Raw genomic sequence first — 16,747 nt, 5'->3', positions numbered from 1 at the left:
ATAAAATCATTATAAATAAAAAATAAAGAAAAACAATGTAAATAAGCAATGTAAATACTCTAATACAATTAAAAACAAACAAACAAAACAAATTGTTAGGTTAGTGCTTTTATCTTCTATGGCAAGAGAAATATAATGAGAGGCATGTGTGTAATTTAAAGTTTTCTACTACCTGCATTAAGAGAAAGTAAAAACAAACTGGTAAAATAAATATGCTTTAATTAACGCAGTATGTTTGACATAAAATACAAAAATTACCAATGAGGGAGTTCCCACTGTGGCTCAGTGGGTTAGGAACCCAACATAGTCTCTGTTAGGATATGGGTTATTAGATCCCTGGTCTCACTTAGGGGATTAAGGATCCTTGTTTGCCATAAGCTGCAGGTGCACCTTGCAGATGCAGCTCAGATCTGGTGTTGTTGTGGCTGTGGCATAGGCTTAAGCTGTAGCTCCAGTGTGACCCCCTAGCCTGGGAACTTCCGTATGCTGCATGTGTGGCTGCAAAAAGAAAAAAAAAATGAGGTATTTTATATCCCTTCTCTGACATCCAAGGTCAGAACTGCAGACACAGAAAAGAAAGAGATGTGAAGATGGATACAGAGATGGAAGTGAGGTATCTTACAAGGCAAGGAATGCCAAGGATTGATGCCATAACTGGAAGCCAGGAAGATGCAACGAAGGGTTCTTCCCAAGACCCTTCAGAGGGAGCATGACTCTGCCAACATCCTGATTTCAGACTTCTAGCCTAAGAACTGTAAGAGAATAAATTTCTGTGGTCTTAACCTGCTCAAGTTAGTGGTAATCTGTTACAGCCACCCTAGGAAACTCCTACAGATTTTGGTAACTCAGTTGGGAGTAGCTACATTTCAAGGGCTTTATAGCCATATATAGCTAATTTGAGCACAGTTTTAAAGTCTTTAGAGGAAAAAGTATTCTAGGGTCATTCAGAATCTTGCTTTAGAAATGAGAACCTTGGAGGTAAGTCTTAATTGAGTTCTAAAGGCATGAGCACTCTGTCTTAGAATCATTTCTTTTCAAAACAAAATAATCACTGACCTTTCTTAAGGGAAAGAATTCTTGATTACTCAGAGAAGGCAAAACATCCCAGCAATCCACTAGGGGTTTTGCAAAATATGAAAACTATTTTTCTTTTATCTCTCTCAGCACAGAACGTACACCTAATAATATGTACATTATTGTTTACCAAATTGATCACTAATTGTACTCTCATTGTAGGCTCAGAAGACACTTCTCCTTTATTTTCTACTTTCTAAAGATGGTGCAGGTATCTATTCCCTTTAAAATTAAGGAATACCATCTTTTATTGCATTGATGATATCACCAAACAGAGAAAGAGCACAGGACAATATCACACCTGTTAGTGGTTCACAAGCAAGGGTATGAGGCTCAGCAGAAAATTAAATCATTGCAATACTCAGGACACCTCTCTTCAACATAAAAAGCCCTTCCTTTATATCGTTAGGTATTCAATAAGCTGCCCTGAAAGTTTGACTGACTTGAGGAGAGAGGCAGCATATACACCAGGGGGAAAAGTAAACCATTTGATTATGAATCAGAAAGACTCGAGGACAGCTTTGCCATTGGTGCCAGGTCCCTGACCTATAAAACTGGGATACAACCATTTCTGCCTGACTTTCTTGTCAGGAGTGTTTCCCATGACTCTCAAGCTTCTGTAAGCCTTAGAGTCCACTGGTGGCCTTGCTGAAACACCCAATGGAGAACTCATCTCTAGAGATTATGATTCTGTAGGCCTTAGTTAGCATTTCTGATAAATTATGAGATGTTGCCAATGCTCCTCATGGTCTAGCTACATTTTGAGAAACAACGGGTTTGTAGTATTTTACAAGATGGTAGGCCCCGTGGGACAACAGACATCACAGCATAAGTGTTAAAAGCTCTGGCTATTGAGGTAGATAGACTGAAGCTCAAATACTTGCCTTGGACATGCAGGAGCTCTGATTCTTTAGGCAGGTTGTGTAACCCCTCATCTAGGAAATAGGTAGTTGTGAGGTTAAACGGGATGCCGCACTTAACAATGTGATACTACATTTGGCATAGAAATGTTCAATAAGTATTACTCAATATTATCATTGCAGTTGACTCTTGCCCCTTACAGGTTTGTTAAACAGATGGTTCAGCAGATATTTCATACACTAACAAATGCCAAACACATTAAGGGCATTATTGGGGTGGAGTTCTTCCTATAGGTGAAATACCGAGTTACCATCACCAGCAGGAGTTTGGGAGGAGAGAAGCATGAAAAGATATGGCCCATTAGGGAATTCTCTCTAGCCCTCCACCATGCATTAGGGGCTTTTGTGTGTTCCTTTCTTTATCTTTCCTATTCTGTTTTCTTATAATCATTTTAAAAATCTTCCACCTTTCTGAACCACCAGATCCTTCTCTTTTTAGAACACTTATCTCTTGTCGACTTGATAAATTTCTGGGAGTCCCATCCTAGAGACCTTCCCAGCTCTTCCCCAGTGCCAGACCCCCCAGAAAGATGCCTCCACTGGGATCTGTCCTAGGGCCCCCGCTGCCAGGAGGCAGACCCTAAAGACTGCGGCTGCTAAACATGTATATGGACTGCTGGTTTGTTGTTGCTGGTGATGATGATAATAATAATATTAATAGCAACTAACACTTAGTTCATGTTACTAAGCCAGACATCTTCCTAAGTGCTCTATGTATATAAATAAGTTTAATTAATTCAAGTCTTTATTTTTCAAAGGTGCTTATCTTCATTATTATATCCCCACTTTATAGATGAGGTCATGTTGAAAAAGGAGGGGGGAGGAAAATGTGTGCTATAAACTCTGTTGGACTTCAAGGTCCCTTCAAGGAGAATGAACTTAAAGACTCTGGCCAAGACAAGAATTACCAGATGCTTATCATGGCCCCCCACCCTTTTGGTAAGACCCCGTTCCCCCACCTTGAGCATCCTGGCCTACTCCTTCCTACTCCCTACTAGGAAAGGTACATGGCCCACTCCCCACCCCACCCCTGGAGGGCCCTTATATGTCCCCAATCAACCAACAAGTGTGTCTTAATACCACTCTTTCCCCAACCAATCAGCAGGTGAGCAGCTATTTCTTGTAAGACTTCCCTTCTCCCTGGGCTATAAAAACAGACACGACCACATGCTCATCATCCATCAACTCTCCCTGATCATCAGAAAGTGGTCCCACTGTGCTTGCAGCATTTCCCCTCTTAAACTCTTCTTTCTCTTTGGGCTTGGCTCTCCCTGATTGTCAGGAAGTCATCCTGCTGTGCACTAGCAGCTTCTCTCATTTTAATAAACTTTTCTTTCTCTTCACCTCACCATGACAGAAAATTCTTCTTTCCAACCTGTGTGTACAGACCATAACAAATTCCCCTACATAACTTAGATCTAAACTACATTCTTAGCATCACACAGCCTAGCCCTAGCAGGTCTTCCAACTACATCTAATATATTCAGCTCTTTGCAGGAAACCACCCTCAGCAGGGAGCCTCTTGCCTTGACACTGTAGCAAAGCTATACTGTAACTAACTTTTACACCTACCACCCTCAAGCTCTACTCTCTCCAACCTAAGCACAGTTTTCAAATCTTTTGATCACACAGAACCTTTCCTAATTTGTCTGCTGGTTCTATAGATCAAAGAAGTAGAAGTGAAGAATAAGTAATTAACAGATGGCCAGGTCTCTTCCTCAGCTTCCCCTTCCGTAATCTCCTGAACAAACTGTGAAAGCAAACCACCAAACTGCATGAACAAGATAACATCTAGAGGAAGATCACAAGAAGCCCTCAGACCTGCACGCAGTGGGGGATGCTGATGACTCTGACTCCCCATCTCAATGATTAACTGAGATTACTTCCCTCTTTTCCTTTAAAACTTTGATGGCTGAGCAGAATCTTTGGAGGTGGTTTAGTAATAAGCAGGGCCCTATGGGGCTCCTGGGCACAGAAGCTTTTCTGTGTTCCCCATTTCTTATTTTTTAGGAAACGGGGCTCATTCAGCCGCCATAGCTCTCCCTGATTTCTAAGGGGCAGGTTCAGTCAGGTGCTGATCAGAGAAGGAAGGGGATGCAAAATCAAGTGAGGAACAGTCAAGCAACAATAGTACAGCCTTGGGGTAGGATCCGTTTCCTTCTCTAGGGATGTAGATAATGACGCAGGCATCTTATACACCCAAGAGAAAAGTTATATTCCTCAAGCTTCTTTTAGAAATGAACACTTTAAAACTGAACAGCTTGGAGCCCTTTCTTATGCTTCTCTTTGGATTGCACCCTAAACACAATCAACTGTAAGCTAAAGATAAGACACCCTGAGCACAACTGTCTGTAGGTTAAAAACTATTAGTGTGTGATGTTTTTCAAGTACTTTCCTAGTTTGTTCTAATATCTGATCAATATGCCCTTTTCCCAAGTACTGTCATTCTAGGCAATAACCCAGAAGACCACCACCAGGATCACTCAGAGATCTCCTGACACCAGCTTCCATGACTGAGATTCCCCTGAAGAAAAAAGAATGCATTTTTGCCTCAATCCTGATTCTTATGTGAAACTCTTGTTTTTATCTTTTTAGACTATAAAACTCCCCACAATTCTTCCCCAATGGAGGTCACAGTCTATAAAGCATTAACCTACTGTGGCCTCTTTTGCCTGGCAAAGCAAGAGAAGCAATTTTTTTCTCCTTCACCCCAAACTCTGTCTCCAAGTTTCTATTCAGCACTGGTGGACAGAGGCAGAGTTTTGGAAACAGTTTTTTTGGAGACACTGAGTCCCCTATCTCCCCAGATTGCCAGCACTCTGATTCGAGACAATTTTCATCCTTATCAACACTTGCGAATTTGATTTTCTGAGAGACAAGCAGCAGGCCCCGATTCAACAACACCAAAACTCAATGAATAACAGCTTACACTTAATGGTGCTTGCTAAGTATTGCGCACTGAGGATAAAGAACATATATATGATCTCAAGCCTCATAAACACCCCAATAAACACTTATTTTTGTCCATTTTATTCATGGAAAATAAAAAGCAACCCAAGACTTGAGATAAAATATCTTGATCACACACCTAAGTGGCAGATCTACAGATTTCATTTCAAAGTCCATGTTCTTAACTCCAGGTCTGCTGCATCTGCAGGTGGTATTTCTAGCATGGTTGGAGATGCCACAGGCTGTTCCTTCACCTGACCCCAAGCTTTCATTCCTCTTTTCTTTTCTTTCCTTTTTCCTTCCCTTCCCTATCCTCCCTTCCTTCCTTCCTTTCTCTCTCTCTCTTTATTTCTTTTATAAGGCCACAACCATGGCATAAAGAAATTTCCAGGCTGAGGGTCAAATGGGAGCTGTAGCTGCCAGCTGCAACCACAGCCACAGCCAACGCCAGATCTGAACCACATCTGTGACCTACACCACATCTCACAGTAATGCTGGATCCTCATTCCACTGAACGAGCTAGGGATAGAACCCTGGTTCTTATGGATACTAGTCGGGTTCATTACCCTTGAACCATAATAGGAATTCCCTCATTCCACATTTCAACAAAGCAATATAGTTAGTGTATATTCCTATACCCAATGCACAGTGAGGCCAAACAAATTGAAATGTCAGAGTCTGGAGCAGAGGAAGATTTATTGCAAGACCATGCATGGAGACAAGTGGCTTGTGCCCCCCTAAAAGCACGAGGTCCCCCAACCAATACTGTAAAGCACTTTTAAAGTGCAGGTGAGGGAGAGGGGTCTGAGGGTAAGTGATCAGCTTGCGCACAGTTCTCTGGTTGGCTGATGGGGAGGTAACAGGGTGGTGTCACAGGGGTTAACATTATCAATCCTTTGGTTCTAGAAGGCCTGGGGTCTATATACCCATGGTTATCAAGTAGTTCACTTCTTCCATTTGGTGGGCAAGGATATTCACATTTGTAAAACAACTCAGGAAATTACTATTATTTAGGTACTTCAGAGAGGAGCTAAAGCAGAGGATATGGGGTCAAAGGCCTGGTCCAGGAAAGCCCACAGGGTCATTACATTATCACACAGCTGATATTAAATATACATAATACTTGTATTTTCTCTTGTATTCCTCCTCGCTTCCTGAGCTGTTTCATTCAACAGAGTTCAATCATTTTTTTTTTTTTAAGACAGAACAAGTCCTAGACTCTACCAATGAGTGAGTTTTATTTATAGTTAAGACATCTAGCCTGGTTGAGTGTATCTAATGAAGCCATTAATGACTATGCTCCAGGAGAGGTCTTAAATTGAATATTTCTAATAACTTTTGGTTTGTACGACTGCTACTATGTGTCCATGCCGGTGGGGATGCAAAATTGCTGCCAGTTTCTCTATTTACCTCAACATCTTCATTACTGATTAATATTTTTCCCACCGAGAAATGTGCTTAAGTACTTAAATTGATATTCAAAAGAAGTTTTCCATTTGCTGTTTATTATTTTCTGGGTATACATCTCCCTATTCTTTGCCTGAATTTTCTTCACTGGAGTCACTGCTTTTTAATGTAGTTATTAGTTTTCTTCTTGTTAAATCTTTCTACTACCTTGGCTTCATTTCATGGGCATGGTTATGAGACAGCACAGAGGAAAATAGAAAATACATTCTTTGGCTGCAGTCAGCATGACTATAAACTCACTGGCCAGCCAGTTTCTCAAAAAAAGAAACAATAAAATAAGAGGTCGGTACAGAACTAGGCTTTGCAGTAACTGTATGAAAGCTGACATTTACCCAACTTTCTTTTGATCTTAATTGAATACTTGTTACTTTTGCAAAATCAGGGCAGTACTAGGTTTAATATGTCTAGAATTGCGAATTATTTGAAAGTTGTCTGTTCCTCCATTTATTCTGGGGAAAGAAGATGAGAATCTTGAGAACTAAAATACTATTCCTGGTTGTATTGTGAGGCCATACTTTAAAATTAATTTCTGTGTGCACGATGCGGGGGTGGGGGTGGGGCGTGCAGTGGGGTGGGGGGGCTTTAGGGCTGGTCCTGAGCTTTGGAAGAATGTCTGATGAAGGGGTAACCTGATCAGATTGTGCTTATTGAGTTCTACTACTAGAAAATCAATAAATACTGGGGATCCTACTGTACACATGCATTCTCTAACCCTAGAATAAGATAAAATGGTCAACAGCCTACTTGAGTTTTAGTGATAGGACACACCCTACACCGAAAATGCCTTCTGAGAATCACTGGGCAGTGTCTCTGTGTGCTCTAATTACAGGTAGTGGCCCCTGGTTTGCATTTTTTACAATCATAGATTTGAGCTACATCCTTGTGATTAACTATTCAACCCAAGACTCCTTTTGGTTCCAATTTTGCAAATACGCACTAATCCCAGAATATGCCTCTCTTGAATTACACAGGACCTTTTCTCCACTGCCTATCCCAGATGCAGCTGTAACAGCGGCAGAGATTTTTGCGAACAAATAAAAAAAAATGCTTCCATTTGGAAAGGACGCACTTTCTCAAAAAGAAATAATTGCTGAAGTTGGTAAACTGCACCACAGAGATGGGAATAAATTTAGCCTCTCTGAAATGAAGTTCAACTGAGAATACACCAAACATACATTTTTCTTTCACCCACTCACAGAGGATTTTTAAATGTCTTCATGCCCCTTTCTCCCAATGTAGATATGGACCAGCCATTTTATCCTTTCTTTCAAATCTGCCAATGTGATCAGAATTGGTAACACCCAGTAAGGCGCAGGACCTATGTGAAATGCCCTATTAGTAGCATACAGTTTCAAGCTTAGCTCTAACCATCTCAGCATATATATCTGCCTTTCAAATTATGTGTTTAGTCAAAATGATATATTTTTAGAGTTAAAAAGGACTTTATGGACCATCTGTTTAACACCCTCATTGCACAGAGGTGTAAATGGAATCTCAGAGAGGCAAAAAATGACTTGTCCAGAAGCTGGCTAATAATAAAACTAGTAAATAGTAAAAAGGGTAAAAGACTAAAACTACCTGGTTGCAGCACCTGGGTAATACTTACAGGCATACCTAAACAGAGGCATACATGCGAGTACTCATGTAAGTACCCACACGCATGGACACGTGTGGGTCCACATCGCAGTCAACACTTCAACAATCTCTGCAAAAAACATGTTTTTTATCTGGTTTCATCCTAATTACCAATGTGACTGATGCTGGGCTGCTTCTCTGCTACTAACTGCTGTGGGCATGTTTTTGGTTTGGATTCCACCCAAAGCAGAGCCTAAGAGAAGGATCTGGAAACAGTCAGTTTGTTTGGAAGGTGATTCCACAAAGTGGGAGTGAGAAGGAGATAGTGGAATTGTGGGCAACTGGGATTCAGGCTTGCTGGGGACGGTATAGGAAGCCTGTAGGATGTGCTGAGGCATCTCCTTCCAAATGACAGGCTCTGAGGCATTTATCCACTGATTCTCATGCCCCATTATTTGAGGACTGCACCGAAGAAGGGAGTTAATTTTTCATAGTTCCCCTTGCTTGTGACTTTAGAGAATGACTTGAGGCAGAATAATCCAGAGCAGGGACAGTCATCCTAGCTGTGCTTGACAGCAGAAACAGGTGATGAGGTGTTGCACCAAGAACCTCTGATACAGAGTTCAAGGCATGCTAACCAATTTTAATCTTTTATTTTCTTTTTAAGGCTGCACCCGAGGTATATGGAAGTTCCCAGGCTAGGGTTTGAATTAGAGCTGCAGCTGCTGGCCTATGCCATAGCCACAGCAACACCAGATCTAAGCCACAGGTGTGACCTATATCACAGCTCGTGGCAATGCTGGATCCTTAACCCACTGAGTGGGGTCAGGGATCAAACCCTACTACTAGTTCATGGATACTAGTCAGGTTCATTTCTGCTGAGCCACAATGGGAACTCCCAATTTTAATACTTTATATATTGAAATCTAATTTAAAAAGCCATATTTATATGAATTAACCTCAAAGGGAGTGAGTTCACTGCCTAAACATCAGGGTGACTACATGCCTTGTGTGCACAGTACAGCTTAGAATCAGAGACTGGATTTCTCTGTCTCTCATGTCTGGCCAGGATACAGTATTTGTTCATTTGACATATGTTTGTTTATTTAGTGGATGACACTATGTAGGTAGGCATTTGGAAGATGTTGGGTAGATAGCAATGAACTAAAAAGATAGAAATGCCAGCCTTAATAAAGCTTCAGTGTGGTGGGGGAAGAAATTCAGCATGGAGACAAATAAAATATATGGTTATTCGCATATTGATAAGAACTCTTAAGAAAGATCAAATAAAAGGGGTATAAAATGTTGGTGGGAGGAATTATTGCCATTTGATTTTGATTTATTTACTGTGGTCAAGAAAATCCTTATAAATTAGGTGGTATTCGAGCATAAATTCAAAGAAGGGGAGAGGGTAAGAGATAGGATGACCTTGTACCATTTTGGACAAAAACACTATTGGGAAAAGGAGGAGTCAGTACAAAGACCCTAAGTGTCTAGAAACAAAGAAAAACAAAATGCCTGAAACAGACTGCAACCTCATGGGCTGGAAGCAACATCTCACCTGACGATCACTTTGGTTTGTTTCACAGATCCTTTTTAGTTTTATTTTAAAAATTAATTTGAGTTGGTTGGCAATGTTAAAGAATTAGGAGAAAAAAAAAAAACCTCACAAAACTGGGAGACCTGGCATATAAGACCAGAGCATATATGATTGATACTCTAATGGGACATGATTTGTCTAGTTTTCCAGCCACCAGCACTCTGTTGTATGCAGGAGTCACTAGTCCTTTAAGAATGTTTTGTTCATTTGTTAGCTTCCTTGTTCTTCCAGGTAGCTGTGTTTTGTGTTCCCTGTTTAAATTGATACAGAGGGAGAAGAGGGAAACCAATTTTGAAGGGACTGAATTTTTAGACTACTTGCATCCACAGTCTTGTCTTTTATTTTTTCGAAAATCATTGTCAGAGACTGAGTCTAGCATTGGTAAAAAAGAACATTTCCATAGGACCATAAATGGCAGATCGATTCCTTAAATAATTAGCAGACCTTTCAAGATGTATCCCCTGCAGGGGGACGCTGCTTATACAGTTGGATATTCTATCTTATTTAGGGGGAAAAGATCAGGAGAAAGCATATTTGAAATTCATGAATTATGATAAAACCTAATTATTTCCCTTGCCAAAAATTCACCAATAAATATATTACTAAGGAAGTATAGAAAAGGAAAAGAATGAGCAGTTAAAGAAATCTGCTCAAAATTCAGAGTGTTGAGTGCTATGTAAATTAATGAAATCAAGACAAATAGCAAGAAAACAAAAACATTAATTACAGCTTGACTTTACCTACACTGAAGGAGGCATATGGTAAGAGAATATTAATGCCATGTAAAATAGTTCACAGAAGAGACTCACCCCCCCAAAAAAAAGTCAATATACTGATTTCCTAGAAAAAGCTAAGTGAATAAAAAAAGATACAGATACACATCTTAGGTGAGAATTCTGAGTTTTTCAAAACACAACTCAGGAGACTAATGTCTTCCTTGATTTTCAACCCTTAAATTTGTAACATCTATGTAGCATAGTGGATTAAATAAACACACTGCTGTGGTCAAATACTGAGAAACTTACTCATTATGTTAGGCTTTCAAGAATATGTTTCTCCTAGAGTCATGAAAAGTTAGAGCCAGAATGTCTCAGTTGAGGACTTTTGGGAGGGTCAAGTACATGAGAAGTCTAGTGAAAAGGAATGAAGTGCAGAGCCTGAGGTATTTATGGGGGAAAGGGGGTGAGATTTAACTTCTTCCAGATGAGGGAGAGAAATAATATTTCTAAAAGAGACATCTGGATGCCACAGACCCATTAGAATGTCATAGGTACAAACACAGAGCTGGCTCTGTAAGGTACTCTGTGATATTATTCTAATGAGTGCCTGAATTAAGATGATGAGCCCAAAGTCATTTTTGTATTCTGTTGTAAAAATACAAATATATTTCAGGTGTCCCTCATGGACCTGACACTCTGAATAACAAAGCTGGCCAATAAGACTCATTTCAGAAAGACCTAGAAAGATGCTCACCATCCTAACCTGGAAATCAACCCTCAGTGCATGCTGGATTTAGGCTTCATCAACACCCAGTTACGTGTGTCAGCTAGTAGTTTCCGATCTTCCACAAAACTGAGAAAGTCATCAAGAGACTCTGTGAACTTTTAAAGCCCTTGTCTAGAAGTGGACCATGAATGTATGGTGAAAACCTAGTGTCTATGCTTTCAGGCTCCTCTTAAACTGGAGGTGTACTAAAATGAAAAAGAAAAGTCATTATCAAAAGAGGGAATGATATCAACAAAGACACTGAAAGAATCACCCAGATAAAATTCCATCCACTGACATCAAAGTAGGCAATACTTTAGACTATATTATCTCTTTTATTGCTCAATATCTCTGTGCAATTGAGCACTGGAATGAACAAAAATAACAACTTTCAAACTAAATAATGGCTTAAACGACTCTAAAAGGACCAGATAGATAGGTGAAACATCAGTGTCTAGCACTGGATACAACACCATGAAAAGAGCCACTAAAAGACCATCAGGAGAGTGTATTCAACAGTGTCAGCAAATGCTAGTCGTAGTGGTCTGCTCACTTACGATTTCATCATTGCCATCTAAAGTGAAGGCCCACTTTTGAATTAGTGTGAAATACAGTGACATTTTTTAAATCAAAAAGTTTTAAAATGACACTCTACCTGCAAGGCACAACATGAATGATTGCAGTACCAGCAGTTCCCATGGCAACCTCATCTTCAGTTTCCGAGGTCAAAGGAGTTTCAAGTCCAATAACAAGTGAAGAGAATAGCTGCTTCTTTTAAAGTTGTGTTAAACCTTTAATCTGTGGGAAAGAAGAGACATTACAATGAGATTTGGGAATACTTCTCCTTGTGGTCACCTGCAAATTTATTTTTACTTGAATACAAATAAAAAAGACTTCTAGAGAGTTGTGGGGCAGTGAGTTAAGGATCTGGCTGGTCACTGCAGTGACTTGGGTAGCTATTGTGGTGTGGGTTTGATCCCTGGCCCGGGAACTTCTGAATGTCACAGGTGTGGCCAAAAAAAAAAAAAAAAGACTTCTAGAAAGCTAGTACTAAAGAAGAGAAAGCATGCTAAATTATGAATGTAAGGCCAATAAGCCTTCTTTCCTTCATCCAAATAATACTTGGGCAGAGACTGGAAATGGTATGTCCCTGTGGTTACTGAGTGAAGTTAAGGACAACTTCTGATTAGATGTGAACCAACCCAAAGGCAGGGGGACTGAACTAGTTTCTTTATTTGCTTTTAATGGCTGCAACCAGGGCAAATGGAAGTTCCTGGGCCAGGAACTGAATCTGAGCCACAGCTGCAGCAATGTTTGATGCCTCCGCAGTGACCTGAGGCACTGCGTTCTGTTTCTTAACCCAAGCATCACATCAGGAACTCTGAACTAATTTTTAAAAGTTCCTTTCCAGTCCCTTAGTTTCCATGCCATGTTCTTATTTATTTTCCAATTAATAATATACCCAAAAGAGTGAATACAGAAGAATAAGATAGGGCCACATAAAGTGGACCTTAAGGAGAAACTCCCAAGTGTTAGAACAGATTATATGTGTGGAAAAATTCTAACTACTGTGTACCAGTCCAAACATCTTTCCCCTAACCTCCATGTTTTAGCCCTAAAATGAAACACAGATGTGCAGCTTCAGTGCCTACTGAGAAAAAATCCTACCAACTATGAGTTGCTATCTACTAGGTTCTTTTGGACAAACCCAAACTATGATCAAGAACAGTTAATTCTTCCTTTAGCCAGTAATCCTAAAACAGGAGAACTCTAGTGAAGACAGGCTGCTTGCTCTGTGTATGAATTACACAGCAGGTCCATAAATGAGTGAAGGAATCCAAGCACACTCTGGAGGGCATGGGCATGTGCTGTCTGGAGGGGCAGGTCCCCCTTAGCTCAGGCTGAGAGCTAGCAGGCAGGGCAGAGACCCAGGGTTGCAGGAGTACCTACAACTTTTCAAAGAAAAGTTGAAAATATTGTATTTTGAAAACCTCCCAAGTTTTACACATTGGCAATCAGCTCAAAATATTTCTTAAAACAAAGCTAAATTATCTCCAGGTGCCAAAGTTTTGCAACATGACCTCAATAAAACAGAACTCATACTGCACTTGCTCTCCTCCACTCATCCCTTCCCCTATTCATCCTGCAGGCCAGTCCTGGATGTATGCATCTCTGGAGCACCTTTTGCTTGCCAGACACCTGTAAGGGCCTGGGCCTGCAAATGGAGAGCCCAGCTCTAGCCTTAATGATCTCCTGCTCCACAATTTCATAAAACTGCCACAAAGTATGCCATCTTGAAGGAAGGAGCAAACTTTCTGGACTTCATAAAGGGGTTTGAAAGATGAGCAGGATTCTTTATTCCTATTCATTAATCAAGTAAGTGAGTTATCTAGGGAACCAGAAGATACCTTCTCTTTACAGCTCAGCCTGTAACAAGCGGCAGGGTCCTGAGTATGCAATCCCCCTCCCCTGCCACCTCACCTCCTTTCTAAAGATTCTTTCCAAGGAAATTGCCTCCTTGAGCAAATGAAACCTCTTTGAAAACTACACAGCACCTCACAAATACTACATACGATTATTATTGCAGCCGTGATATTTTTTCATCGGTTGATAACCTGGGGCTTCTCATCTCACTGACACTTTTGAGGAAAACAGTAAGCAAACACAGCTTTACACGAGAACATGGACCAACACAAGCTCATTAATCAAGGGCTCTGAGCATTTGCTGCTCTCATGAAGTTACTCAGAAGCCTTCCTCTTTACCAGGAAGCTAAGAGAATGTGAAGAACCATCACTTGAGAACTCACCTTTCTTTTGTGCCTTTAACAAGCTCAGTTTCTGATGAAGCCAGATTTGATAGGTTGTAAAGACAAAGGGGACTCAACTTCTGATCTGCTGATGTGGCAGAAAATCGGGCAGAGTCTCTAATTGGATATGTTCAGATGCTCCTCTGACATGCATGGTGATTAGACCATTTTAGATAAACAGGATGTGCTGATCAATGAAAACTATTAATGTCTTAAGCAAATGATCACGGTTTTAATAATTAATTTTGCAAGGGAAATGTCATCTCAGACCTGGGGATTGATCTACAATGTGAAGTGGTTTCTTGAAGCAATTAAAATTAGCTTAGAAAATGTATCCGATTATACCATAAAGATTTAATTCATGATAGGCTGCCATTTATGTGTGTGTTCTGTTAAGGGCTGTAGATTTTTAGGGATAAAGGGTTTCAAGCACCCCATTAGCCTTTATTTACATTTGGGTAGGTAAGGTTCACCTTCACTAATCAGAAAAAAAAAAAATAGGGTCATTGACAATAATTTGTCTGGTGGGCAGTAGTAACTAGAGCACCAGGTTTCCTGAAGGCAGCCGAAGATTCACGCATCTCATGTGGGATTGCGGTGAAGGATACAAAGTTTCCTAATTTCAGTTTTTCTGCCAGAACCAGAAAGCAACCTGCAGGATGAGGCAAGAGTTATGGCAGTAACAGATCTCCTCTGCAGCTCTGAGCTCTCTCTGGTTTACCCTAAGGTGGCCAAAGCAAAAGGTAGTGTACTCAGCACTAACTCTAGGACCTTGACCAAGAATTAGACTCGTAAATCCTGGGGAGGAGACCACGCAATGAAACAAGCCTGGGTTGCTTTCTCTGGCAGAGCCAGAAGGAGATGAATAATTGAGAATTCCACAGTATACCTGTATGCATTGCTATGCAGAGTAAAACTCCACTAGCCTCCAGCCCTTCAAACCATTCTTATATTCAGACTAAGATATACTAAGTGACTCAGTATAAAGGGTTTAAGGCAGATCATGATTCGTACTTCCTTAAATATCCTGGTTTCTAAGGATCTATAAATTTCTAAGGGTCTGATCATGCAATGATTGGTTTTGCCACTCTGCTAAATTAAAATTCTGCTAGTATCTAAATAGCTCTAATCCAGCTCAACAAATAAATAGGTGTGCTTACTGTGCGGCAGGGACAGTGCTAGGCAGGGACAGTGCTAGGGGTTAGGTGTGCAGATGCAGCAGAGGTAGGAGACCTATTCTCAAGAAGCTCACTGCTTACTTGGCATGAGAGGTGACTAAACCAGTCAGTATATTTCAGTGTAATTCACACAATAAGTCTATTTAAGGATAAGGTGCTAAGGATGCAAAGGAACTGAGTCAGCAGTATGGTAGGGCAGGGTCTTTAAGAATGTGCTCCAAAGGGGCTAGCAGTTTGAAATGAGTCTTAAAGGACAAATAAGATTATTTGTTTTGATGAGTTCTATGAGCTGTATATTTTGGAAATTAGGCCCTTGATGGTTGCATCATTTGCAAATAACATTATTTCATTCTTTTTTATGGTTGAGTAGTATCGCATTGCATATTCTGTACCACATCTTCTTTATCCATTTTTCTGTAATGGCCATTTAGGTTGTTTCCATGTTTTAGCTATTGTGAATAGTGCTGCTATGACCATCGGGGTGCATGTATCTTTTTGAATTATAATTTTTTGTCTGGATATATACCCAGGAGTGGGATTGCTGGGTCATATCAGTTTTTTGAGGAACTTCCATACTGTTCTCCACAGTGATCGTTCCAATTAACGTTCCCACCAATAATGTAGGAAGGTTCAGTTTTCTCTGCATCCTCTCTATCATTTGTTATTTGTGGACTTTTTAATGATGGCCATTCTGATAAGTGTGAGATGGCACTTCATTATAGTTCTGATTTGTATTTCTCTAATAATTAGCAATATTGGGTCAAGGGGCATAGTGGGGGAGGGATGGATTGAGAATTTAGGGTTAGCAGATGCAAACTATTATATATAGAATGGATAAACAACAAGGTCTTACTACATAGCACAGGGAACTGTATTCAATACCCTGTGATAAACAATAGAAAAGAATATTAAAAAGAATGAATGTATATGTATAATTGATTCACTTTGCTGTGCAGCAGAAATTAACACAATTATACTTCAATGAAAAAAAGAAGAAGGAAATGTTAAGCCAAGTGACAAGGAAAACAAACAGGTATATGGCCAAGAATTTAGAGAGTGCTCGAGTTACTGAAATGCAAGATAACGGAAGGAGCAAATTGGGCTGACTCACACCTGTGCTCTCATCTAGAGCCCACACTCTACAGGTATGTGGCTCATCTGTAAAGTAATGACAATAATACCTAACTTCCCAACTTATTGTGAGGATCGATGAGAAGGTATGGAAGGCGCATAGGACAGATCCTTGACACTATGTAGCCACCCTTATTAAATACAGCACAACACCTCCTAAGTCAGGGACCAGATCCCCCAAAGCCTTAAGTGTATATTAAAGAGTTTGGATTGAGACTGAAGCCTAAAAGAGGGTAGCACTGACATCAACAGAGGCAAGTCCTGCACAAGCTTGATTTCCCTGTATAGGGATCTGCTTTACATGCAATTCCCGGAAGCACAGAATATCTATTATTCCTCCTTTGCTTGTCTCCTCAGTTCAACAGAATTAAGCATATCTGCTTAATTACTAAGTGTACTTCCAATATACAACACAGTTTTCAAAGCCTCATGGCAGCAAGACAGAATGGGAAAACGCTAGACTTGGAATAAAGTAAATTGAGTTCTTTTTTGCTCATTTTGCCACTCATTATCAATTTTGGGAAAGCCAATTAATCTTTGGAAACATACTTCCTGGTCTAT

The 16,747-nt window shown here is 40.3% G+C and overlaps 1 protein-coding gene across 4 annotated transcripts in view; it reads right to left on the bottom strand.

The window, feature by feature from the left end:
* CNTN4 (contactin 4) overlaps positions 1–16,747 on the bottom strand; it is a 985,539-nt gene that overhangs the window by 470,366 nt on the left and 498,426 nt on the right. For all 4 annotated transcript variants that reach the window (XM_047779322.1, XM_047779348.1, XM_047779332.1 and 1 more), the window contains one exon: positions 11,726–11,868. In XM_047779322.1, the coding sequence (XP_047635278.1) occupies positions 11,726–11,780 (55 nt within the window). In that variant the 5' untranslated portion in view covers positions 11,781–11,868. The remainder of the gene's footprint in view (positions 1–11,725; positions 11,869–16,747) is intronic.

The sequence above is a fragment of the Phacochoerus africanus genome, chromosome 1 (genome assembly GCF_016906955.1).
Source record: "Phacochoerus africanus isolate WHEZ1 chromosome 1, ROS_Pafr_v1, whole genome shotgun sequence".
NCBI classification, from domain to species: Eukaryota; Metazoa; Chordata; class Mammalia; order Artiodactyla; family Suidae; genus Phacochoerus; species Phacochoerus africanus.
The sequence above is the reverse complement of the archived record's forward strand: the minus strand, read 5'-3'. Positions and strand labels throughout refer to the sequence as shown.